A 26,799-nucleotide genomic window follows, 5' to 3' on the forward strand; every position below is an offset into this window, starting at 1 on the left:
ATATGCCAGTAAAATAGGAATACAAAGAAAGTTTTAGCGATCATTTTCAATGTACAATAAGAAACAAAGTCATATTTATTTAAATATTTAAGGAAAACTGCAAATAAATAAATAGGCTACATAAAAACGAGCTCTAATGGGCGTTTTCATATGCGCACATGTTTGTGGTGTGGGCGGGACAAGATCATCTCGAAGTATCATTGGCGCCTTGATTTGACAGGGCAAATAGAGGGTGGGGTTTCTCAAAAAAGGGGTGTGTGCGCTCACAGATTAAGCGTGATAACTGGCCCAAATTTTAGGTTCAACCTATTCACCACAAGCTATAACGTTTGGAAGAACTGAATGAAAGTCTTAGACGGGTAGAAAAAGACACCGATTGACATCTTCAGTTTATCTTGTCAACGCCGGAAGACAGAGAGAGCAATAGGAGGGTAGAGGAAGGAGAAAAATCATTTTAACTTTAGCAGTGGGCACACTGCTTTCAGAATCAAAGTTGCAGGTACTTTTAGAGGGTGTCAGGATCAAGGACCGTCACTCAGCCACACCAGAGAGAATAATAGCGGGATACACTTTAAGGCTCGACAGAACGCACGATGGATCGCAAAATCCCCGATTTTGCTGGTACCTGGAAAATGAAAAGCTCAGAGAACTTCGAGGAGCTTCTCAAAGCACTGGGTAAGTCATGATGCCGGGCCGCGCGCAGAGAGAGAGAGAGCGCGCAAATCCTATACGCGCGGGCATGGATTGCGCTACAGACCAACACCAGCTACCTCTATTGTGTGTGAATGCAAACCGCTTTAATATTTCTCCCGTATAACTACCAGTATCTGTTTTTATGCTAGTTACTAATTATTTAATACGTATTATTTAGGCTATATGTTACCATCAATTATATTCCAACTTTAGTGCGTCTTTAAAAACAAATTGGCCAAAATATTATTAGACACTGGTGCATCTTGCTTTTAATGAAACTAGCCAGGTTAAAAGCAATTGGCACTTAGATTTGGCAGTGTTGATCTTATTTCGCTTAATTTCCTTGAGCAATATGATACTGTCCTGACTCCTGACTGGTGCTTTAAAGACCCATTCGCTGTCTTTTGCGTTTTTGTGCAGGACAGACAAACACCTCGCGCTCTCAATTTGTGGGTGCGTAAATTATATGTGTGTTTGGAAAAGTCGGTTCACTTGTTGTATTTCTCGACCAACTCGGAAAAATCTTGTTTAAATGCTTACCATATCTCAAGCCAGAAGTTTGTCTGTGGGTGCGCAAAATTTGACTGACGTCCGATTTAATGAGGGCACTGCTGCCACCCAAACACCCCTCTTCAACAGTCTGTGTCGAACAAAAGAAGCAGATTCCCTAAGAAGGGAGAGTGGGTCCTTCATGTCACCATTCAAAAGAATGATGAAATGAAGCAGACAGGTTAAAGAGGGCGGAGAAGGAGCACAATAGAGAGGGAGTCCCGCTGTTTCTGACATGGGAACATGATGTATTACCGGTATATGAATACGAAAAACTGCAGGAGATGAGATCTGCAGCCACACGAACTTCTGAGGACAAATGTCATCGAGTGCGCATGGAATGTGCAATGTTGACAGATAGGTTGATTGAGGAATGAACTTTGCAACTTGTTTTAATGTTTTGCACACACACACACACACACACACACACACACACACACACACACACACACACACACACACACACACACACACACACACACACACACACACACACACATGCACATTCATATAACTCTTAAATTCACACGCCATAAAATTATTTTTCATCACACAAATATTCCTGTGCACAGCTGGGCCCGACCTGTCGCCACACCCTGTCATCCACCCTCCTCCATCTCCTGTCCTCATCTTCATCCCTCTATTCTGAAATGCTTCCTTAGACCTTTAACCTGTGACACTGACCCTGACCGTCTGACTCCTAGCATATTTTCTCGGTTAGTTGTGGAGTTTAAAACAGGGCTTGATCTGACAGGAGTCAGTCTAACTTTATTAGCTAATGTTTTTTTTTTACAAGGTTCTGCCTGCCTCAGTAAAATTTAAATAGGTGTAGATTTACGTTTTCTTGCATTTATCACAAGTCATTGGAGTAATTGACAATGTATTTCCACGTCTCTGCCTGAATGTGTGTCTAAATTTTGGCCTCCATCTTGTCTGCCTTCATGTGTATATATTTACCCTTGGTGACAGGTGGGAATGTGTGTGAGGTGAGTAGTGTGAAATTCTACTCGATGCACAGAGGGGCACACACACACACACTCACACACAGAGAGAGAGAGAGACTGGCCTCTTTATATCTAGCTGTCTTTTCCCACACTTGAATACCCCTTTTCTACGTCTTTGTTGCCTTTCTTGCTTCTTTTTCTTCTCTTGTCAGTAATCTTGCCCTCCCTCAACTGTGCCATGCTTTTTTTTTCATTGTTGCCTCTGCCCTTCCCTACTTCCACACTGCGCTCTATCCATTTCCTGTCAGGAAGGTTTAATAGATTACAGCATCCCCTGTGGCTGGTTGAATAACTTCCCCCTTTCAATGAGTTCACCCACCCACACACACACACACAGACAGACTGACAAATAGGTCAATAACGTGACTCTCATGTTTTTGTCCTATTAATTTTTTCAGAAATACATTAAAAATGCTATAAATGTGTGTTAAATTTGTTGTGATTGTAGAATATCAGGCCATCTTTATGTTAACATCATTGAAAGACTACGTACTGGTAGTACTGTGTGGATTAACATACTTTTAAATTTCAATTTTTATGGGCACCTCATCTTGTCAAATTGCTTTCCCAATATATGCGAGATTATATCAGGTGATGTCATCAGGCATTGTCGGCAGAGAGCGCAGATGTATGGAGCACGGCCAGTCTTAATAACATCACTCTCAAAAACTCTGTAAATGAAGACTTTCCCATAGCTTGTTTGGACGTCAGAGTACTCGCTGTTCGTCAAGAGATTGTTCTGATGTGCATGTGTGTTTTGTCAGGTGTGAACGTGATGCTGCGTAAGATTGCGGTCGCGGCAGCGTCAAAGCCATCCGTGGAGATTACGCAGGACGGAGAGACACTTTCAATCAAGACCTCCACCTCTGTGAGGACCACCCATGTCACCTTCACAGTTGGAAAGGAGTTTAATGAGGCCACTGTGGATGGACGTCCCTGCACGGTATATACACACCCATATAAAAACACTTCAAATTTTGTCGATCTGCGTTTTCCTATTCCAAAATGTTCAAAAAAGCAAGAATCATATGAAAGGTCTGTGTTTGTAATCTGATGTGGACTCAATCACACCCTCCATCTCAGAGGAGCTATCAAACTCAACACACACCCTTTCTCTGGAACTCACATTCTGGGCACTGATCTGGTTCTCAATCGTTCTGTCTCTCTTTTACAGTCACACATTACTGTAAAACAGACCAAAGAAAAGAATCTGCCTTTACATATTTGTCTGTCTCTGTTTCTCTCAGAGCTTTCCTTGCTGGGAAACGGACAGCAAAATTAGCTGTGAACAGACTTTGCAGAAGGGTGAGGGTCCCAAAACCTCATGGACCAGGGAGATAACCAACGACGGCGAACTGATTCTGGTAAGATTCATTCATGTTATTATGTGTTATCCTTGTGATTCTTACACACACATTGGTCTTCGATCATAGTTCTCCTTTCAATCGTTTTTTTTCTGTTTCTTTTTTTGCAGACAATGACCGCAGATGATGTGGTGTGCACAAGAGTTTATATCAGAGAGTGAAAGTATGAGGAAAAAGGAAGAATATCCATCCAGATCACTCTCTTTCCTCATTAACCATTGACTGTGATTTTATATCCTCTATTTCCTTTCTCCCTCATCTCTTCTTTCATGCTTTTATTGTTGACAATGTATTTGAATAATACATGACAGAGCCATGCAAATAATTCATGCGAGGTTCCAGAAATACAAGCAAAGATTTTTTTTTTTTTTTTTTACTGGGCCCTGATTGGTCATTTAACAAATACATAATTTGGGCTCAAAAGCACTTTTGAGGGTTGGTCTCCACATAGATGAAGACCTGGATATCTAAAGCTTGAAAATCAGCCTTTGGTACAGTCCATAATCACCACTGTAAAAATCTCAGAAAAGGTGCAGTCACATTTATCATAAATCGCAGAACTTTCACAAACAAAATCCACATGATTTAGAATTTCACAAGAGGGTGGAAGATTTCCATATTCAGTTTTAGCAACGGATTCAAGTGACAAAGTTAACCAACATAAATGACTTGTGTGAGCTATGCTTCATACAACACCACACTAATGGCAATAGACAATGGACTTTCTTTTTGCCTGCAAAATTTTGTGAATGTAACCGTACCTTAAGAATGTACATCAATGTGCGATGTGCCCTCGGAACATGTTATGTCTGTAGTTTAGTCCATCAGTTTTTTTTATATTTTCTCAGTTGACCTTTTGCTTAGCTCCGTCTTAAAATGTTACTGACCAATCCTATATTGCAGCAGTCCTCCATTTTCTCAGACAGGCTTTTACTCTCTAACTCTATGGAGAATCTGTGTGTTCGGACAGCTTTTAAATTCAATTTTATGGTTTAATTCAGTTAATTGTGAGAAGTGTATGCCTTCATTCTGATTTGCTGTGGCCAAAGTTTACACGTTACAGAATTCAACAATTTGTTTGAAGAAAAATGGCTGATAAAATGCTTTTCAACTTCAATTCATTCCAGCCCAAGAAAAAACAAGAGTCAATCTTATAAAATCCTGCCGTTCATGGAAATCTCCAGTTCATTCCTATGTGACGTTCTGTAAATCTCGTCTGAATTAGCAACAGTTCCAAAGGGGGCGGAGCTAAGCAAATGGCCAATTGTGATTAGAAACCCCTGAATCTTCAATCCCAACCTTCTCTTTTCCCTCTTTATTTTTGTATATATTTTAATAAAAGCTGAATCTGAATTTTCATCCAAACTCTCTTTATTTTTATAAACAATTTCAGCAATCATTACTTCTTTCTATGCATGGACAACAAAGGTTACTGCGTGCCGAGAGTATGTGTTTTTCTGCCATTCGGTAGCATTTATCCATACAGAAGCTTAGTGCTGGTTCCATGGTGCCAATGGAATGAATGTTTGTTGATTTTATTTTAAAATAATTAGAAATGAAAGAAATCACATTGACCTTTATAACAAATCCTCACTCTTTCTCACTCACTTTTCTCACTCAGACACACGGGTGGGTTCACATCTTATTTTAGTATTTCTGCCAGCTGGCTGTAACTAGAATAACTTGTCTGTCCCTCTCCACCCCTTCGTCTCTCCCTGATTTTTCCATCTCAGTCTTTCTTTCTCATCATTATCACACTGTCTCTGGTTCCTGTCTTTCAGCTCTCTGTTTTGCAAGACCCTACACTTTTAATTCACTAATCGCTGTTCAAATGAATGGAATGTGAATGTATTGTAATGTAAAAATGGTACAACCACCACAACAAGTCATCAAAGAAATTTCCCCAGTAACCTTATCTAAAACATTAACATTTCCATTTTGCCATGTCGAAAGCATAGGATGTGTTGGCCAAGGGTCGTTTATTGGAAACTAGATTAGCCAAAGGGATAAAGCTGTTAAATAAAATAGATCCAGGCAAAGAAGCCAACTATCCATTCTGAGCAGGAAATGCCAGTCGGATTACAAGGTGAAGATGATTAACGGCAGATGTGCTTAACAAGGAGCAGGATCATAAGAGGGAATAGAAACTCAGGGTCAAAAAATGAAATGAGGACCAACAAACACCCATATGTATATACATACTGTACATATCTACAATACACAGTACCCAATCAGGACCGTTAAGAACAGAAATACAGAGATTCATATAATACTCAAGTGTATTCACAGAAAAACAAAGGTAGGAATGGAGGTGATGGTGGAATGTGGGGAGGTTTAGGGGTGATGCCTGCAGCTGTACTTGGTTACTGTGTGACCCTAATAAAACCAACCCCTCTCTACCTCCTGCCCCTATAAAAGACCCCAAATAACTGGCTCTCCTTCCTCCTTTATTACCCCCTGGGGCAGTAAAAGGCAGCTGTCTCTCTCCTCTCGAAAACCACCCGCACATTTGCACACATATGAAACCAAACATGCACATTCTTTAGAACCTTCACATGTGCCATCAAACACTATGGACATTGTGAGCACAGACCATAAAACCGCACAAATACACACACTCACACATGCGAGTGCCCACAGCCAGTAATTGGCCCTAATGTGCCAGAAACACTCGCATATTTGGTCATTAACTTCAAAGGAACACAAGCAGATAGTCTAACAACTCATAAACACACACACACACACATATGCTGATTTTGCCCAGCTATGTGCAGGGCAGGTAAATCTGGAAGGACAATCTCTTCCCAACATCTATTCGGTTTGCTCTGGATTTGGCTGGCAGGCAATTTGACAATCAGATAAGCATGTATGCAGCAGAACACAGACAGACACACAGACAGACACACACACGCACGCATGCACGCGCGCACGCACACACACACACACACACACACACACACACACACACACACACACACACACACACACACACTGTTACAAGTGATGTGAAGTCCAATTATGGCAACCCGTACTCTGAATTTGTCCTGTGAATTTAACCCATATGCACACACAGTGAATACACACTCACTGCAAACCACACAACCGGAGCAGTGGGTATTCACTGCGGCGCCGGGGGAGCAATTGGGTGGTGGTGCCTTGCTCAAGGGCACCTCAGTCGTTTCCTGCTGGTATTAAGAACCGAATCAACAACCTTCAGGATACAAGTCCAACTCGCTAACCATTAGGCCACAACTGCCCCAAAAGGATGTCCAGCATTACTCAATAGTGAAGTGACTATTTTCAAAGACATCCAAGAGCAGACTTCCAATTTTAACATTCAGCAAGTTCTCAAGACATTTCACAATGTTCACATTTTGCAAGTAAAATCTGAAACAGCAGTAACCAATCCAGTAGTCAGGGCACTGATCAGTGAGTCGGCCATTTTAAGGGCTGTTTCAATCGCAAAATTCTTCCAGTGCATTTAAACGTTTGCTCCCTAGTCCCTAAACAGTCTCACAATGCACTGGGAAAACCAGGGAGCATCGATGATAGTGACATTGTACAATGAGGATGTTGTCATCACCATCAATGCATAATGATTCAGGATCCTTTCTGTCCTTACAGGTGCCTGAATTCGTGTGCACAACATACTGATTCACAACCTAGGAGCTAAGGAGCTGAATGAGACACCATATGAAATTAAAAAGAAAAAGTCATCATTAACTTAAAAAAAACCCCATTATTTCAATATTTGTGTGTGTGTGATGATTTATGTAAGTTTTCTAACATTTACAATTGTGGCGTCATTTCTACCACACTGAACAATTTTGCCCCAAATAAAGTTTTTTAGAAATATTTTGAACATTTTGTTCTAAAAAAAGGCAATGTTTAATTTTCAGCAGCCATTAGTTCAGTCTTGACTCTTGAATTACACATAATCTTTCGGAAATCATTCTACATGCAGATTTGGTGCTCATGAAACACTTCTTGTTATTATCAGGGTTGAATTTTTTTTTTTATTATTCTAATTTATTAATTTATTTGAAAATAAAACATTTAGTCAAACTGTACATACATTTATGTTTTTATGTCACTTTTAATAAATGTATTGTATCCTTGCTGAAAAAAAAACATTAGTTTCTTTAAAACAATACTAAATTCATAAAATCTTACTGACCAAATTCAAATAGGCCTACATATATTTTCACGAAAGTTTAAACAAACCCGATGTTATTAGTAATAACTCTTTAAAAATCACTCTAATCTCTCAGACCATTTTAATCGAACTTGTAAAAAAAAATGTGTGTGTGGCATAGACAAACCATGGGATGTGAGCTTGTGATACTCAAACTATGAGCTGGCTGTCATACAAAGTCAGATCTTAATCTCAGTTGTTGAAAGATAACAGATATATCAGATCCGTGTTAAATCTGACAGCACTGTGTGATTTGGATCAGATTTATGCATGTAAATATATGGACAGACAGCTTGGTATGGTAATATTTTGTGCCCTGCAGCAAAGACTGCACAGGACATTGTGAAAAATAGAAAGATTTATATGACTTTATGTGTGTATGGTTGTGGATATGCAGGCAAAAACAATTTGTCAAGGACACGGAGTGGCAACTGAGAGGGAAACTGAAGCGGAGGGTGTGTGTGCAGGAACTGTGTGGGCACAGAGTTTTCCAAGTATGACATGTACAAGCGTGTGTGTGTGTGTGTGTGTGTGTGTGTGTGTGTGTGTGTGTGTGTGTGTGTGTGTGTGTGTGTGTGTGTGTGTGTGTGTGTGTGTGTGTGTGTGTGTGTGTGTGTGTGTGTGTGTGTGTGTGTGTGTGTGTGTGTGTGTGTGTGAAACAGTTAACAGTAAGAAACGGCCCGGAGACAAAACACTCCAAAAGGCCCTGTGGGCTGAATTCAAAGCAACTATACTGTCACCTTACAACCGATTGGTGGATCACAGCTGGCCCTGATCCATGAACCTCGAGGGCAGTCTGCGAGATACTTATGCACTCACACAAGAGTAAACAGGGTTAAGATCAAATATGTTTTTCACACCCGTCACGCTACGCATTTTCGCATTTTGCTTGCACACTACCAAAGAGGCAATTCGTACACAACTATACACACATGCACTTGGGCATTTACTTCCAGCCGAAAAAGACAAACAGTCTAAAACATTTCTCACAGTGGTGCTGACTCAAAGTGAGCTGGCGGTGAGGATTCCAAGATTCCAGACTTGCGGAAAGAGTGAGTCCCGCACTGAGGTGTGGAGAGCAGAATCACACGGAAACAGTCACATCTCGTGCCCATGGCTTCTGGGTCAACTGTCAGTTTAAAGGAATATTCTGGGTTCAGAAGGAGTTTAGATCAATCGGCAGCATTTCTGGAGTAATGTTGATGTTGAAGCTTCACATTTCTGCTTTTAAATCCTAAAATGTATATATAAATCCCTATTCACTTCCATTGCAAGTGACTCACTGTAAAACCTCAATGGGTCAAAATTACTTTTGGTTAGTAATCAACATTATGCTGCAAATGCTGTCGACTGAGCTTAAAGGAATAGTTCACTTAACTTAACTTCACTCATTTACTCACCATAAAGTTGATTCAAACCAGTAATAATTTCTTTCTTCTGCTGAACATAAAGGAAGATATTTTGAAGAATGTAGGTAACCAAACAATTGATGTACCCAATTGACTTCCACGGTATTTTTTTCCCTACTATTTTGAAGTGAACTATTCCTTTAAATTGTATTGAACCTAAAATATTTCTTTAGGCCTCTGGCTCAGAGATTGAGGACATGTGCGTCAGTTTGGCAAAGTGTCCCTTTTGCAACACAATTTAAAGAGAGCATACTCTGAAAACAGGATCAGATCCCTTGCCGTATTTGCAGCGAGAATAACATATAGGGAAAATTACAGATGCCCGAAAGGGTAGATGAGATCAGCAGACATTACCAAAAGATCACAGCATTGACCCCAGTGACTCACTGTGGTTTTTATAGGGTAAGATATCATTACATGGAGCTCAACGCTTGAAGGGGAAGAGTAGCCTACAGACAATAATAAGGTGACATATAGGCTACGTTTACACATTTGGGGCTGATGTAAATTTTTTTAATTTTAAGAGAGTCTTAAACTGCCCCGTTCACTCAACAGCTTTCATACAGCAATTGATTCGCTACTGAACTATTCATCGATGTCAACCGCCTTTCTTGTTCTCGCACAGGAAACATGACATTCACAAAACAAGTTGGAATCCTGCCCACTTTTTCAGCAGCGCTGTTTCCGAAAGTATTTTTTTCATTCATTTTTCCCATCCCATATTTTAAAATAGTCTTCGTTGAAGAGTTATAAGCCATGAACTAGCCAATCAGCTACGACTACGAGGTGAATCACAACAAACTTTAACCAAAAAAGTTTTTGAAAATCGGACAAAAAGAATTGTGTTCAAACTGCAGGGGTTCGCTGTAAATATGGTTGCGAGTCCTAAACATTTTTTTCGGCATGAAACGTAATTTGCAATAGTCTTTCTTCCCTATTTGTTCCAAGTGAAACTGCTTCACAAACAAGAAAAAATGTAGGGCGGTAGGCTACTTGATTTTGTCCATTTGGGAATTGATTGGATCATCGGATCATTGTATTTACTTATTGCTGTGATCTCATGTGATTGACAGGGTGTCCCGCTCTCACGCCGAAAAACACGTCATCAAAGAAGAGATTGCAAGAGGGAGGGGAAGATATTTTGAATAAAGATTATGAGGGCATGTGAATTTAATTTAAAAAAAATGATGTGCACTGATAAATAATTCATAAGAAATACTGCAATATTACATTAAAGAAACATAAATGGTCAATTTTGAATTCATGGTGACTTTAATTGCACTGAAATATAGGACTGACAACTGAATGCTTGAACTTGAACATGGCTTTTTTCTCTCTCTCTTTCTTCATCACTCACATACTGTACTGAATGGAGTCCCAGGTTCATGCAATGCTGTATAGTACCATATCTGTGGGAAGCCCCATTGCTAGTAACAGCAGGCATCTGGTGGGGTCAGGTGACCGCTGAGTTTTGATTAGTTCAGAGAACTGAGGCAGAAGACAAGAAACGGCCTAAATCTGTTCCTTTGTTAAGAGTATGTTTTGGCCTCAATGCTCACTCTTTAATGGCAAGAGTAGGCTACTTGAGAAGTGAACACCCAGTTAAGTTTTTTTATTTTTTTATTATTATTACATAAGTGTGAGTCAGAAGGAAAATCCTGCTAGTCCAGTTAATAACATTTGATTTGAATTGTAGCTTTTGCATGTACATGACTAGTGTTTGTGGGTACTTGTGTCCATGGTGGTGCGGTGACATCACTTTTGTTTTAAGACGAGATTCCTTTACCTCCCCAAAATGTAGGCTATTAATGCTTTTATTGCAATTATCTATTTTTCTCCAAACATAGTCTCTAGTTCACATAAATCACAAACTGTTAGCAGGACCCCCCCCCCCCCCCTCCCCCCCCCCCCCCTCTCTCTCTCTCTCTCTCTCTCTGTGTGTGTGTGTGTGTGTGTGTGTGTGTGTGTGTGTGTGTGTGTGTGTGTGTGTGTGTGTGTGCGCGCGTGCGTGCGTGCGTGCGTGCGTTCGTGAGAGAGAGAGAGAGAGAGAGAGAGAGAGAGAGAGAGAGAGAGAGAGAGAGAGAGAGAGAGAGAGAGGGGTTAATAACAGGGAGACATTCAATTCGTATCCACTCCCACATAACTGTTACCTGTGTGACATTTCTTAACGTGACAAGCAGTGCATCACATTCCCACAGGTGAATTGCGCAATTTTCTGCGGTTACAAATATTACGATTTGCTGTGAAGCTTAACACCCTTGGTAACGCTCCATTAAGGAAGACTTAAGAAATCATCACTCGTAGCCTAACATACAATTACTTAAAGGGATAGTTCACCCAAAAATGAAAATTCTATAATTTACTCACCCCCATGTTGTTACAAACCTGTATAAATGTCTTTGTTCTGCTGAACACAAAATAATATATTTTGAAGAATATTTGTAACCAATCAGTTGTGGGGCACCATTGACTTGGGGGGAAATACGATGGAAGTCAATGGTGTCCTACAACTGTTTGGTTGCCAACATTCTTCAAATGATCTTCTTTTGTGTCCAACAGACGAAAGAAACACAGGTTTGGAACAACTTGATGGTGAGTAAATTAAGACAGAGTTTTCAGTTTTGGGTGAACTATCCCTTTAACGCCGGTGGGCTCAGATGGAAAACTGCGAAATAGCGCCATCTCGAGGGTTATTGCTGAAAAAGTTTGAAGAAACAAAATGGTTTCAATTGTGTTACTCTGTTGCCATCTGCTGGATGATTATGGTAGGTGCATGACCGAGATTCACTTCAAAGCACTTCAAGTCATCAAGCATCAAGTGCAAGGCAAGAAATAGCGCATAATGATAAATTTTTTCAATCACAGACAGTTGTTAGTCAATTGCAACATTAGAGTAGGTACTTTGTTTACTTAAGAGACAACAACATTGTCAGTTAATAGTCTACTTAAAGTTGAAATATGACACATGAAGTGTGAAGAAAACAAAGACAAATCAAGTTTTCAAAAAGGTCCGATTTCGTTGTTCATTATTTTTCAGTTAAGCTTTAATTTGGTATAGATATGAAAAAAAAAAACATTTAGAAGATATTGTGCATATAGGCCTATGAAAGTACAAAAAAAAAAAAAATTTGGTTAAATTATATTGTGATGGAAATTTGGTGATGGAGAGGAGCCACCACAGGCAAATAAATTACAGTAATAACCCTATAAGTAGGAAAACAGAAATAAGATACAATTGTTGCTTTTTTCATAGGCCTATCTCCTACTCAGGCAAAACTAAATGAGTTTTCTGGGTTGTGGTGAACCCAGACATGACCCAAAGCACTACAATGTTTTGACAAAGTCTTAACATAACAGAGTTGATAATATCTGTGGCATGACTGTGGCGAGAGAACAAAATCAACCAAATCATGCTTTTTAAAATAGAAGGTCTTTCTGCTGTTCATGTTTCCGATGCTCTTTTACTGTATAGCGTTGATGCGCATTGATGCGTTGGAAAACATGTGACAACACGATTCTGTCATAAAAACAAAAGGTTTATCTAATGGGAAAGGCAAACTAATTGGTCTCTGTTATCGTAACCAGATTATAGGCTACATGGAGTTGGCAAATCCATAATATATTTGTTATTCGATTCACTCCGGTTGGAAACTGTATTTATTTTCCCCTAAAACCTTTCCAACAAAACCGCATCTGAAGTTCACGTAGGCCTACAATGAGAGTAAAATAAAGTGTGTGTGTGTGTGAGAGAGAGAGAGAGAGAGAGAGAGAGAGAGAGAGAGAGAGAGAGAGAGAGAGAGAGAGAGAGAGAGGGGTTTGTGGGCCAGGCTAAAAAAAAGGGTCCAGTTTACTGAGGGAGACTCTTGCTCAGAATCAAGGCTTTCTTTCATTTTTCTAGTAGCCTATTGGATACACTGAGCTGTCGAAGGAAAGCAGCTACGAAGGCAATTCAATAAATTTCACCTCAGGAAAATAATAATTATGATAATTTCCACATTTCAAATGTAAAGGATAAAGACTTCTGTAACAACATTGAGAGAAAATTGTTTTTGGCCGTTGTTTTTGTGAATGTATTTATTTTGGGAACCGCTCGTTTGCAAGAGCTGGACTAAACTCATGCGCGCGCTTATTTAACGACAGCAGGTGTTAGAGCCGCGCAAACCTGGATTTTGAATAGCCGAATCGTTGTTTTTTATGTGGGGAACAAGACGGTAAGTAAACCTAAGTTTTTAAATTGTTAGTTTATCGAGTTTTTCTTAATAGCTACTGTTAAACTTCGTGTTTGCACAAAAAATGAAAATAAGCCTATGTCATGAGTTTGACTTGACCAAGTTGTTTCAAACAGTCTTATTTTCTTATAGAAAATAACACAACAGGATAGACACAACAGGAAATGTGAATGATGACTGAATATATATATATATAAAGGACACTGACAGTGTCAGTTCCTATACCATTCTGCCTATCATCTCCATTTGCTTCCCTAAAGCAAAAAAGGTCGGTTTTGGAATAACATAGGGTGTGAATTTTAAATTAGTGAATTTTCATTTTAGGTCCCTGTAGTTTGCCATTTATTTATCATTTATAATTAGGCTATTAGAAATTAATGAGCGAAAATCGATGTTGTTATTATATATATAAAAAGTGTGTGTATTCTTAGGCCACTTATTTACATGGTCAAACGATTTTTAAATAGGCCTACTTGTTTAAGCCAAAATGAGTAAAAAGTTGCGACAAGGCCAGAATACTATACAGTGATGTCTTTCATGCACAGGGAATGTGAGAGCTGCCCGCGTGCTACGTACTGCACTGTGAGCGCGTGAGTTACAGTATGCCACTGGAGAGGAAGCACATCTCCACCTGAGAGAACACGCGCGTGCACCCCTGTTTCCGTGCGCGCGCTGTATTTACAATCACTGCTGACATTTCCAAATTGAAGAAGGAGAAAAAGAGACTGAATCACATAACTGGCAAATGGAGATCCACAAGTACCTGCTGTTGTTAAAGATCACTGTTCTTCTCAAAGGTGAGTTTAACCATGTTAGACATGTGTTTTTGCATTGATTTGTGCTGAATACTCTCTCAGTCACGTGATGTTCATGTAATATAATTTCTTAAATCTTTTAAAACATACAAATAATGTAAGTAAAAGCATTTGAAAATCTCTCATCTGTAAGTCATCTATAAGATCGCTGTAGCCTACTTACAAGACAGTAACCCAAGCTGTTGGCTGTGACTCCAAGGACATTATTAATTCAGCTTAAGTCTTTTCTACCACATGTTTTCTAATGTTATATAGAGTAATTACTAATTAAAGTGTAAAGCATGAAAATGTTTCATCTAATCACAACAACATCACTTTCCTTTTAGTAGTATTTTTACTGGAATGACTTGCATTATAGAGTTGTATTCTCTTTTAACCGACTTCATCTAGACATCAAGAGATCAAACTATTATGAGGGAGACTTTTGTTTAAATTCACTGAAAGAAATACGATTTTAGATAAAGTACTGTGGCCTACTTATCATGGCACAATTAGGTCACATATCACATAGCAAATTACTGTAAACGCTATGGTGCTTTATGGACCACAACTGATGCAGTCGAAGTATTTCCAGACTGTAGAAGTGTAATGGCACTAGCTGTATTGTACACACTTACTACCTATTATACTGCATGACATTTGTTACCTAAGCCCCTTTCACACAGTGCGTTGATCCTGGGAAATTGCTGTAAAATTACTAGAGTACCTTCTGTTTTTGTGCATATGCTGCTGTGGCTGCTGATAGATTCTGCAGATGCTCAGTGATGAGCAAGCTGTCTTGTGTTTTGCTATGTTGTTCTGTGCTTTAGATAGAGAACACAGGTGTGGACTCTGGGAATTCCACCCCCTTTTACCCCCTCATCTCTCCTGGCATTTCTCACTCTTAAGCCCCCACCCCCTTCACCCCACCTCTTTAGAGGGTTGATTGAGACATTACATGAAAAACAGGGGCAACATAAGGCAGTAAAGGAAAATAGTAGACAATAAATCCACTGAAATGTTTTTTAAAGTGTGGAGCAGAGAGACAAGAGAGACAAAAGAGAATATAGGGATAACTAAAGAAAAGAGAGTGCACCATTTTAACTTCACAGTTTAAATTAACATGGATAAAATTGTTTCTTTCAGTGGGTTTCTTAGTAACATGTTCTCTCTCAGTAATGTGTCCCATATGTGTTCGCATATTACTCATACTGGCATAGCTGAACTGTACATTTGTATTTCTAATCAGACTCATTCAATGTGACAGTGGTGGGTGAGAATGCTATTCAATGTGACAGTGGTGGGTGAGAATGCTTCTCTCAATGTGGATAAGGAAAGCATTTATGTGTGTAATAGTGTATATGTGTGTTTTTGTATGTAAGGAGTGAGAGAATCTCTGCTGCTTTTCCAGACTGTTCACCACCAAGTTACATAAATGTTTACAGTTGTCATGACAGGGCCCTGGAGGCATGGACCAAGAAAACCCACAGAGCTGAAACAGAGGACCAAATATACTCTAGATTTCTTTCACACACAGAAGAGGGGAGGGGAGCTTTGCTGGGTGGTTTTGGATGAAGATAATTTGGAAGAGATAAATGACCCCCAAAAGCCACTTTTGGACATTTAAATCGCACTTAAACATGTCTGAATATCATTGGATCGGATGCTAGAACTGAATTTTTGCCATTTTAAATGAATGTATGAAGTCAGTTCACTTCAAGTACTCGTATCCCGCAGAGTAACCACAGGTGTATCATCACATTAACTATGGACATTTTCCACTAACACAGTGGTTCTCAACCTTTTTGACTTGAAGGCCGCCCACTGACCAACACAATATTCTAAGACCCAAGATATTTCCTCTACTATTTCTGATGTAATTACGGCAATGCTGCTTGGCCAATGAGAATTGGCTAAAAGGAGGTTGCATCCACTTGCATCCACTCCTTCAGAGTTGTCCTTGAGGGTCACCTACAGGATTGCTGTTGTTATGGCGCAGTTTAGCAGTCTCTCTCCTTGCAAAGTTAAAGGGATAGTCCGGAGTAAATTAAAATCAACCTAGGGTCTTTTGCACCATGACCTCAAGCCAAACAGTCAGTCAGAAAAGTCAGTAAAAGTCCTGGCAGAAAGCGAAGCATAAGGATGTAGTGTGATGACGATCCGATATCTGACAGGACTTTTACTGACTTTTCTCAACTCACAGAAGTGACGCCAACATCCGGTTTAGCAATAGCATAACCCATCAAGCAAGTGTTATTTTAATAAACTTATGATGTACTTACAAACTTTCCAATGCCTCGTTTTAGGAGTACAGAACATATTTGCACTACTATAGAAGTTTGGTACCATTATGGACATTATTAGTGGGGTAATTTACGAGATACATATTTGGAGCCGTTAGCGCCTGCACTAAGCCATTCGTCTGATTTCTCTAAATAAGCTATAACTTTAATATTGTTCGACCAAGGAAAAAAAGCTTCTGGGGGGAGGGTGTTTGGCTCGCGGTCATGGTGCAAAGGACTCTAGGTTGATTTTACTCCGGACCATCCCTTTAAGTGCAAAAAGAGCTTCCCCTAAGCATTTCAGCGATCTAAAGGAGCTACTTTCCTCTAAAATAGAAAAACACTGCTGGAGAGTGTCTTTTTAAATATGTATTTCCGCCTGGTAAATCCCCATGGAGCTCCTATTCGTCGTCTTGCACGGTGGAGTTTTCTGGATGAGTTTGACGTAGCATCAGATAGCGCACCTGATTTCTCATCCGGAGCTTACTGAGATGTGGGGATGCAGACAAAGTTTGCTTTCTCAACGCCCCCATATTGCAGGGTGGACTCTTCGGCGACACTTCGGTCGGGGACTTTGCCCAGCAGTTCTCAGCATAAAATAAGCAGACGGAGGCCATTAACACATCTTGCCTCTGCGTGATTCTCTGCAGGATGCAGAGGCCTTGCACCGTGTCTATTCGTCGCAAAGAGCGTCCACCTGCAGCTGCCGCACATGCTCCACCGCAGACTGAGCAGCCCGCCACTTATTCAGCCTTTGGATAGACCTTGCATTTTTATGGGCAGGGGATTCCCTAGAACAAGTGTCCATGCGCGTTGTTGTCACAACAGACTGGCTGGGGTGTCATGTGCAATGAGCACACAGCACCGGGCTCCTGAACAGGACCTTGACTACAGTGGCACATCAACTGCCTGGAGTTGCTAGCGATATTGCTGACCCTGTGGAGGTTTCGACCGTTGATCCAAGGCAGTTTATGCTTACAATGCATGTCACAACTCGTTCATCTCGTCCTCTAAAGTCAGCCGTGACTGAGGTCGCTGTGGGCAACTTATATCCCAGTCTAACTTAATTACGCTTCAGGGGGAGTGGAGAATGGAATGGAATGATCTCCCCACCCTCGTCCAGAATGCAGAATCCCTGACTACGTTCAAAAGACAACTGAAAACTCATCTCTTCCGTGAGCACTTGACATTAAAAAAAACAACAACAACTTTTCCTTCAATCCTCCCTTGTCTGGCTTATGCTACTCTGAGCAATGTCTGAACTTTGTATTTTGAGCACTTCTTGCGTTGTTTTTGCCTTTTCACGATGACTCGCTTGCTGTAGTCCTGTAGTTGTAAGTAAATGTAAATGTGCAGTCGAGTTGGTGCTTTCCTTCCTGCAGGAGAGGTTGGAGGGACTGCTGTCCCCCTCCACCTTGAAGGTGTATCTGTCAGCCACAGGGGCACATCACAATGCATTGGATGGTTAGTCTTTTTGGGGAAGCACTACCTGATCATCAGGTTCCTCAAAGGCGATAAGAGGTTAAATCCTCCTAGGCCACGCTTTATCCCCTATTGCAGGGGTCACCAAACTCGGTCCTGGAGGGCCACTGTCCTGCAGAGTTAAACACACCTGAACCAGCTAATTAAGGTCTCAGGCATACTAGAAACTTTAAGGCAGGTGTGTAGGACAGCAGCCCTCCAGGACCGAGTTTGGTGACCCCTGCCCTATTGGGTCCTCTCTAGTCTTGCTGGGCTTACAGAGCTGCAGACGTTCTCTGTCAGCGAAACATACCTTGATTTCGGTCTGGCACACTCTCACGTGATCCTGAGATCCCGGTCGGGCTTTGTGCCCAAAGTTCCCACTACTCCTTTTCTAGAGGTCGACCGATAGTGGATTTTACCGATACGATAACTAGGTTTGACTGTACTTGCCGATAACCGATTAATCAACCTATATTTTTTAATATTTGGATTTAAAAAAAAACATAACACAATACTGTAAGTAAAACAATGCTGAACTGAAATGTGCTAAATTAATTTTTTTAATAAATATTAATTTATTAAAATGAGAAGTTATACAGAATGAATTCTACAGAAAATAATGTAAACATTAAAATATTACAGGTCAAATGTGTTTCTTTAGATATAACCTAGAAACATACGTAAATTTTATAGGTAAGACTTTGTAAGTCCCATTTTTAATAAGAATGTATTAGCTAGCTTTCATGAACTATATGCGATATGCAATATACATTACAGCATGAATTAATATTTGAGCAATACAATTGTACCTTAATCATTCATGTTAGTTCATAGTACATTAACTAAGGTTAACAGATAAAATAAACTCAATTTAAAATGTATTAGTAAAAGTTTAAATTAACTAACAAACAATGAACAATACTTATACAAAATGTATTAACCTTAGTTAAAGTCGACATGAAATCAAAATTTACCCTATTTACTTTGCTAGCGCATATTACTAGTTTTGTGGTGAACAATTAATCCGTCCAAGTTAATACACAGAAATACACAGTTCCTTTTCTGATGACGTAGGTTTGATCTTGGATTTTGATCTTGGGCGGCAGTGGCTCAGTGGTTCATGTAGGTTGTCTACAAACCAGAAGGTTGTTGGTTCAATCCCCAGTTCCACTTGACCAAGTGCCGAGGTGTCCATGAGCAAGACACCTAACCCCAGCTGCTCCCGACGAGCTGGATGGCGCCTTGAATGGCTGACACCGCCGTTGGTGTATGAATGGGTGAATGTGAGGCAAAATGTAAAGCGCTTTGGTGGCCATTGGGTCTGTGAAAGCGCTATATAAATGCAGTCCATTTACCATTTCATGGCTTGGGTTGAAAACGGTTGAAAACGCTTAACCACTCCCCTCAGACCGTTAGCCTGCTATGAGCAGAGATGGAGAGGAGAGCGCTAAAGTAAAAACCTGCCCTCTGTTCAATATTCCGTTTCACTTGGAAATACGTCACAACACTGGAGAAAGGTTGTTTGCAACTTCCGGTTCACTTTAATGCTAAAAATGAAATCTTATTGTAAAGTGTTACAATTTAAAATAAAGCAAAGAGTTGAGCTTAAAGATGGCCATCTTTAAATATTTTAAATTTCAAAGGCCAGAGCATTAAAATGATATACATGTATATTCTCTAACTTTACTTGCTTCTATGTTAGAACACTTGATGATTATCTAATCAAAATAACAATATGTATTGTAGTGATAAAAAAATAAATTAAATCAAATGCGTTTCTGATTTGTTTATGTTTCTGTCGGCTACATGAACATATCAGTGTTGAGAAAGCGAGTCATCGCGAAGAGGCAAAAATAACGCAAGAAGTGCTCAAAATACAAAGTTCAGGCATTGCTCAGAGTAGCATAAGCTACATATTTTTATTACTTATTTTTCTTTTTTTTAATGTCAAGTGCTCACGGAAAATAAACTCAATTTAAAATGTATTAGTAAAAGTTTTAGTAAAAAACTTTAAAGTAATAAAAGAAAAGAAAAAAAAAAGTATTAGTAAAAGTATAATTGCGACATTAAACATTTGGGTCACATTTGCGTGTGTTTTTGTCACATTGTTTTAACCGCTTGAGGTAGCCAGTAGCCGCTACTAATGTTAGTCAGGCCTCATCCACACTACTGCGTTTTAGTTTAGAAACGGAGAATTAAAACGAATACGATCTCCGTCCACACCAGCGTTTTAGCGGCGTATTAGAATTGATCTCCGTCCACATTAAAACGACTGAAAACGCGGATCATGTGACCATTCACCAACACTGGGCATGCGCGTGCCAGTGTAAACAGGCGCATGTAGGCAGTTATAGCATTGTAAAATGCAGAATTTACTTGCACAACAGCTGCTAGCAAAGACATCAACGTCAGTAACGCTTGTAATTCGTTATCCATGTTGCAGTCACTAACGTTGCGTAGTCCAAGCTGTTTTTGTATGTTTTCTTGCCGGGGACGGGTCATGTGATGGATGAGCGTGAGCCTCTGCGTCATCGTTTCTAAAGTCCTCCGTTTTGACTGTCTTCACTAAAACACCCTCCGGAGATCGGCAGCGTTTCTAAACTTCTCTGTTTTAGGTCTTCGTTTTTGCCATTGTAGTCTGGACGGGAGGTGCAAACGTAGCAAAAGGTCTCCGTTTCTAAACGAAAACGCAGTAGTGTGGATGGGGTCTCAGCCTCGAAGGCAAACATACTGCTGTAATTTCTTTGCTAATGCAGCATCTAGTCAACAAATTAATTACTTTATAATGATATGGCAATATGTACTTTTGTGTTATGTATTCATACCGTTTCGCTGTCTGTGTTTTAAACGCACATCTGAAGTGTCAGCACTCTCCGTGAAGCGTGTTCTCTCCGTGCAGCCTCACGTGTTAAAATAAACAACTCCAGGTGCCAGTGATAGTTTTTATTTGGCCTCTAGAGGCTGCTCTTTCTCTGTATAATGCCAGCAGTCCCTTCTCAGCGCTCTCGTACTGTGTAATGAAAGTGCACCCTTCACAGCCGCTCCGGCAACGGACGCAACCTGGAAAATCTATCGGTATAGATTTTTGCTGATAACCGATAGTTCAACCAATCAACTATCGGTACCGATATATCGGCAAAACCGATGAATCTGTTGACCTCTACCCTTTTCGAGGCCAAATGGATACTATTGTAACCTCCGTTCCCTGTCATCCTGCCACAAAGGGACACTGTCTCGAGTCCTCAGTACAAACTTAAATGAGTTGATGCACGCCACCTCCTTTCATACCTGTATGTACGGGGAGTGGTGCATGCAAATTCCAATCGCCAATTCTCATTGGCCTTTTCTCAAAGTATCAGAGGTGATTAGGGCTCCCAAGTATGAGCCCTAGTGTCAGTCATCGACTCCACATCTCGTGGGAGTGTTTATATAATCATTTTGTTATTGCAAAAATCCAAGATTCTGATTCAGTATGTTGCATATACAGTATATCCTGTGGCCCCTTTGGAGGTTTGCTGAGGCCCCCCAATGCCCCAATGAAAAGAATCCAAAAAGGAATTAAAGACAAGAAAAAGAATAATGACTTGTGAGCATAACTACAACAGAGAAAAAAGTGCAAAACAGGGATATGGAGAAATAGGAGCACAAGAGGATTGTGGGAAGGCAAGATAAGTTTTGTGAACATTTGGGCAGAAAAAAGAATGAATTACAGAGCGTGTCCCATTTCTTCTTTGATCCATATGGATCCCCCTCCACGTTCTCTGGAAAGAGAGAGAGAGAGAGAGAGACTAAAAGAGAGAAATGCAGGCTCCCTATTTGAGGTCTGTGGGGTTTGGTTCCTTGCCTGCCCCCTTTCTGAAAGCCTCCCCCTCTGCTTTTTGTGTAAACAATCCTAAGAAATCCACTCAGAGCACAACTTCACCCTTAGTGAATGAGACCTCAGTGTACTTGTGGGTCAAAACCGTATCACACAAAACAGAAAAAAATCCCTTCAGATAGGTTTAACTGTTGGTATTATGCTGGGAGTGTGATTGACTGGTCATCTTTGTTCCACACATCTGTTTTGGCCAATCGGGTTGTTTTGAATTACATTTGCCATGAGTTACAAATCCAAGGGTGAACTTTCCCTTCAGCCTCTCTCTCTCTCTCTCTCTCTCTCTGAATCATATAAAAGCCAGGTCTGTATGTCATAACAGGGAACCACTATGTTCGGTAGTTATTGCAACCGACGCCCTTCCCTCTCTTCCCTTCTCTCTTTTGCCAACTCTTTTTCTCTGGCCTTTTCCTGTCTGTCTATCCATCCATCCATCCATCCATCCATCCATCCATCCATCCATCCATCCATCCATCCATCCATCCATCCAGTTCATTCATCAACTACAGCTGTTCTTTAATACTCTGACTCTCCAGCATATAGAACACTTGAGATGCCATATTAAATATATTTAGAAGCTTTGTACGGAGAAATCACCTGTGGGGGAAAAAAAACAATCCGTGGCGACGGTTTTGCAATCCGTCCCCTCAGTTTATAAACTGTACTCACAAATTCTTAGTGCCCTATCTTGCACCCAGCGCAAATGACTTTGTACAGCAAAAAGAGGAGGATTGTTCCGGCGCTATTCCTGGTGCCAATTTGCAGTTTCAGAAAACAATTCCGCCACAGACCAGGAAAAACCTAGTCTTAAGTCAGTGGCGTGTTATTCAGATGCTATTTTAAGGGCGCATGTTTGGCCTGGCCATAATGTAGCGTGTGCACAACGTGCATACACTTTGCTTCTCTCATCTACACAGACGCAGTAGTTACCATTTTTGCAAATCATACATAATTACAAGGAAAAATATTACCACACGAGAGAAATCATTGTGGTGTCCATGAAGATGTGAAAAAATAGGCATAAATCTAGCTTATACATTTACCCAAATTATTCAGGCTAATTGTAGTAATGATGGATCAAACCTGTTTTATCAATAGTGGCAAGACACATAGGTATATAAGGACACCTGACAAAGGGGTTTGTCCGACAAGAACCAGGAAACAAAATTCTGAAGACTGCAAAATCACCTTTACCATCATGTAAGTTGCGTGCGCTGGCAAATCCGCCATTATAATAGCAATCTGCCATGGAACATGCGCGTCTGCTCTTAAAGGGAACGTGAGATGACGCTCTGATTGTTTTATTGCACGTTACGCCCAAACCACACCTATGAGTAATGTAGCTACTTCAGACCAACCCATTTTAGATTTGCGCAGAGATCCGTCCTCAAAGTTACTTGCGTTTCGCGTTTGATACTTGCATTTCAGATAGTTAAAATAAGGCCCAATAACTGTTTCCTCGGTTTAACAAATCGTGCCCACAGATTAATAAACCGCACGAGTTCCTAATCCGCGCTCTCAGATTTGTAAACCGTGCCTTCAGTTTTTGCAATCTGTACCCACAAATTCATAAACCGTGCCCACACTTTCACAATCCGTTCCCACGGGTTTGTACTCACGGATTTGTGGTCCCTCCCCCAGTCTGTGCCTGATTCAACCAGGCCACCTGTTTAGGTGCAGGATGCTTTGCATTCGTGTTTGAATTTCCTGAAAAATTATTTAGGCATTTAGGCTACATATTTAGAAGACGCTTTTATTCAAAAACGACTTACAAAAAAAGGAACAAAGCAATTTGTCAAATGTCAGTCATAATACAGGTTAGACAATAATAATAAAGGGCTAAGGATTATCACAAATAACCACAAGATTGTGCCGCTCATCATTCATATGAAATCATCTATTCCAACATATTCCACCATTATTGTGGAGCGCACTAACTGCATGACATAGAGGGGCCGGCGAGATCCCTTGCATTTTCCTATCAACAGTGGAAACAACTGAATTTCTTGTCATACAGAAAATAATAATACATAATTCGCAACTTTTATTTGTGTAAACTCACAATAACAAGAAAACAATGTGTTTTCTCATCTCATAAATGAACTGAAAGAAAGAGTATACTAGCCTCACAGACATTAGAAAAATACCTATATAAAGCTTTTAAACTAACAAATTAGAATCGAAAGCAAATAGCCTACCGTCTGATTATGTAATCCGTATGAAAGGTGCATTTCTCTCTAAAGGCGCATCCCCTTTACAGCAGAGATGGAGATATGTTAGCACTGATTTAGAAAACATTAATTTATTAATAAAGAATTAAAATGCCTCGTTTTTTGTTCAGACGCATTTATTATCATTTGCCGGTGCTTTGCGGCAAGATTTATGCATGCACTTGAGTGTGGGATAGGCTATATTCCTCCATGCACCCAGTATTTAAGCAGAAATTAATATAAACATGCCATTTGTCGACTAATTGCTTAAATGAATGACTAGTAGTCGACTAGAAAAATCTTTAGTCTATGGCAACTCTAATCAATACATTTAGTTGACATTATTTACTTAGTAGCCTAATTAGTATCCAGCTCTTTACATTAAATTAGTTGAGTTGACATAATTAGTTAATGATTAAATTAATATGCTAACCATATATAGCGTTGCTTGTTCCACCACACAAAGGTGACAATCCTTTATACATCTGAAGATTGTACTGTATCTTGAAGATGGTTGTATTGTATTTTATTGTATCTTTTGTTATAAAGATGAAGACTGGCATTTTGTAAATTAAAAAAATAAGCACATAATGTTGTAAAAGAAAATTAACAACTTGTGCTCTGTTAGATGTGTTTTTACTACTTTTTGTATTTTGTATAATTATACCTATAGTTAATGAAGATATATTAACAATAAATATTGTATATATTAGGCCTATATATAAAACGTGTACTTATAAAACTTATAAAACTCTATTTTTTTAAAAAGGGCCTCATTGATTATTTCAGATACTCAGAATTGAGAACATATCTATTTTCTAAATTTTCAAATAATATACGTTTATAAGACAGTATGTACTATGTGAAAAAAGGTATTTAATAGGCTACTCTATCAAAAGAGTAAACACAACTACAAGCCAAATATACTTAGCTTCATTAAACTTTTAAGTATCAAAATATTGAGTACAAGTATATGCTTAGATTTATCTGTCATGTACTTCTTTCTATGTAGTCCATCTATTTACATAATCTTTTAGTGAAGATGTCTATAATATGTACTACTATATAGCCTAATATACTACTTGTAAGACTCAATCTCGCTCTCTCTTTTAGGGCTGTGTGAGTGTTTTAATATTGATGTGAAGAGGCCACGGATCTTCAGTGGGCCTGAAGATGCTCTGTTCGGCTTCTCTGTGCTACAGCACGATGACAATGGAGAAAAATCGTGAGTACTTTTTTGGTACTTTTTAGTTTTTAAATCACATTTAGAGGTTCTTGATGATAGTACTAAGTTACATTATATTAAGATGCTATCAGGCGATTAGGACCTATAAAATAACAACCTCATGAATGCATAATGTTTTGCTGCTCTTTAAATGTCTCCTTGGTAAAAGTTATTTTGAAATTGTATTCTGAGTGACTCATTGTTTTATGAACAGAATCCTGGTTGGTGCTCCATGGGACGGACCACAAAATAACAGGAAGGGAGATATTTACAAGTGCATTGTGGGAGATGAGATAAATTCCAATTGCTCAAAAGTTAACCTAGGTATTGGATTAACTCTTTGGCTATCATAATTTACTTCAATAGCAGTGTTGTGTGTGGAGTACTAGTTTACAACATGTTTTTGTGTTATTCTGTATATAGGTGAAAATGCATTTCAAAACGTGTCTCGAAATCTTAAAAACTCTCATTTGGGGATGACGCTGACCCCTGCTGCTTCAGATGGCTTCCTGGTGAGATTATATTTCAAACTCTTTAGACAGTATTTAAAGTCTAAAAAACATCTCATGTTTGAGCACTGACATCACAGCTATTTTTGGATTATTCAGACATGTTTATGTTTTTATATGTGAGTGGACATGAGTGTGTACATATTTGTGGTATGGTGTGTAGAATAAGTGATTCTAAATTCCCCTTCTCTGTCTCATTCAGCCACTACCATCTGCTATGACCACCATCTTTTTGCATGTGACCACCTGCAACACAGTGGCCACTATTTAAATGACACATTATAGAGTCAGTTTTGTCTCTAAATGGGTGTTCTTAAAGAGACAATTCACAGAAAAATGAAAATTCCGTCATAATTTACAAAACCGTTTCATTCCAAACCATATGACTTTCTTTTCTGTGGTGTGCAAAATTTTAAATTTAGCTAAATGTTGCCCAGTTCCATTACATGTCCATTCAACTTGTGTGCTATAATCCAGGTCTTCCGAAGCCATATGATAGGTTTGTGTGAGAAACAGAACAATTTATGTTAATATTAACTAATAATCTTCCCCTCCATTATTTATTAAAGGAATAGTTCCCCCCAAATTTTTTTAATTCTGTCATCATTTACTATTTACATTTACAAATTTTTTCATCCATTCTTTGAAAGTCCATGCAACCAAAATTGAAAGGGATGGTTCCTAAACTCCTGATGTACTTACAAACTTTTCAATGTCTCGTTTTATGAGTACAGAACCCATTTGTACTACTGTAGAAGTTTGGTACCATTCCAGGTATTATTTGTGGGGTAATTTACGAGATACAAACTTGGATCCATTAGCGTCTGCACTAAGCCTTTCGGCTGATAACTCGGCTGATAACTTTAATAATATTCGACCAAGGGAAAAAAAGCTTCTTGAGGGGTTTCTGGCTCAAGTTCATGGTGCAAAGGACCCTAGGTTGAAATTACTCCGAACCATCCCTTTAAACAAAAGGTACAAAATAAGACATCGTACAA

At 39.5% G+C, this 26,799-nt stretch overlaps 2 protein-coding genes across 2 annotated transcripts in view; both read left to right on the forward strand.

The window, feature by feature from the left end:
• Positions 1-255: 255 nt before the first annotated feature.
• Positions 256-4,969, forward strand: crabp2a (cellular retinoic acid binding protein 2, a). The gene is made up of 4 exons (XM_079625257.1): positions 256-675; positions 3,011-3,189; positions 3,494-3,610; positions 3,721-4,969. The coding sequence occupies exons 1-4, from the start codon at positions 594-596 to the stop codon at positions 3,769-3,771; spliced, it is 429 nt and encodes a 142-aa protein (XP_079481383.1). The 5' UTR covers positions 256-593; the 3' UTR covers positions 3,772-4,969.
• An 8,114-nt stretch (positions 4,970-13,083) lies between these two features.
• The window catches only part of itga10 (integrin, alpha 10), a 45,751-nt gene continuing 32,035 nt past the window's right edge, over positions 13,084-26,799 (forward strand). The window contains exons 1-5 of the mRNA XM_079627018.1: positions 13,084-13,425; positions 13,989-14,240; positions 25,181-25,292; positions 25,507-25,616; positions 25,716-25,804. Coding sequence (XP_079483144.1) covers positions 14,189-14,240; positions 25,181-25,292; positions 25,507-25,616; positions 25,716-25,804 — 363 coding nt within the window. The 5' untranslated portion in view covers positions 13,084-13,425; positions 13,989-14,188. The remainder of the gene's footprint in view (positions 13,426-13,988; positions 14,241-25,180; positions 25,293-25,506; positions 25,617-25,715; positions 25,805-26,799) is intronic.

The sequence above is a fragment of the Phoxinus phoxinus genome (assembly GCF_949152265.1).
Source record: "Phoxinus phoxinus genome assembly, chromosome: 10".
NCBI lineage: Eukaryota > Metazoa > Chordata > Actinopteri > Cypriniformes > Leuciscidae > Phoxinus > Phoxinus phoxinus.

What these genes read in the sequence shown, in the direction of transcription:
- crabp2a (XM_079625257.1), top strand. Translation starts at nt 594, where the DNA reads ATGGATCGCAAAATCCCCGATTTTGCTGGTACCTGGAAAATGAAAAGC. An exon ending in TGGATGGACGTCCCTGCACG is followed by an intron (nt 3,190 to 3,493) that starts GTATATACACAC and finishes TGTTTCTCTCAG; the next exon opens with AGCTTTCCTTGCTGGGAAAC. An exon ending in ACGACGGCGAACTGATTCTG is followed by an intron (nt 3,611 to 3,720) that starts GTAAGATTCATT and finishes CTTTTTTTGCAG; the next exon opens with ACAATGACCGCAGATGATGT.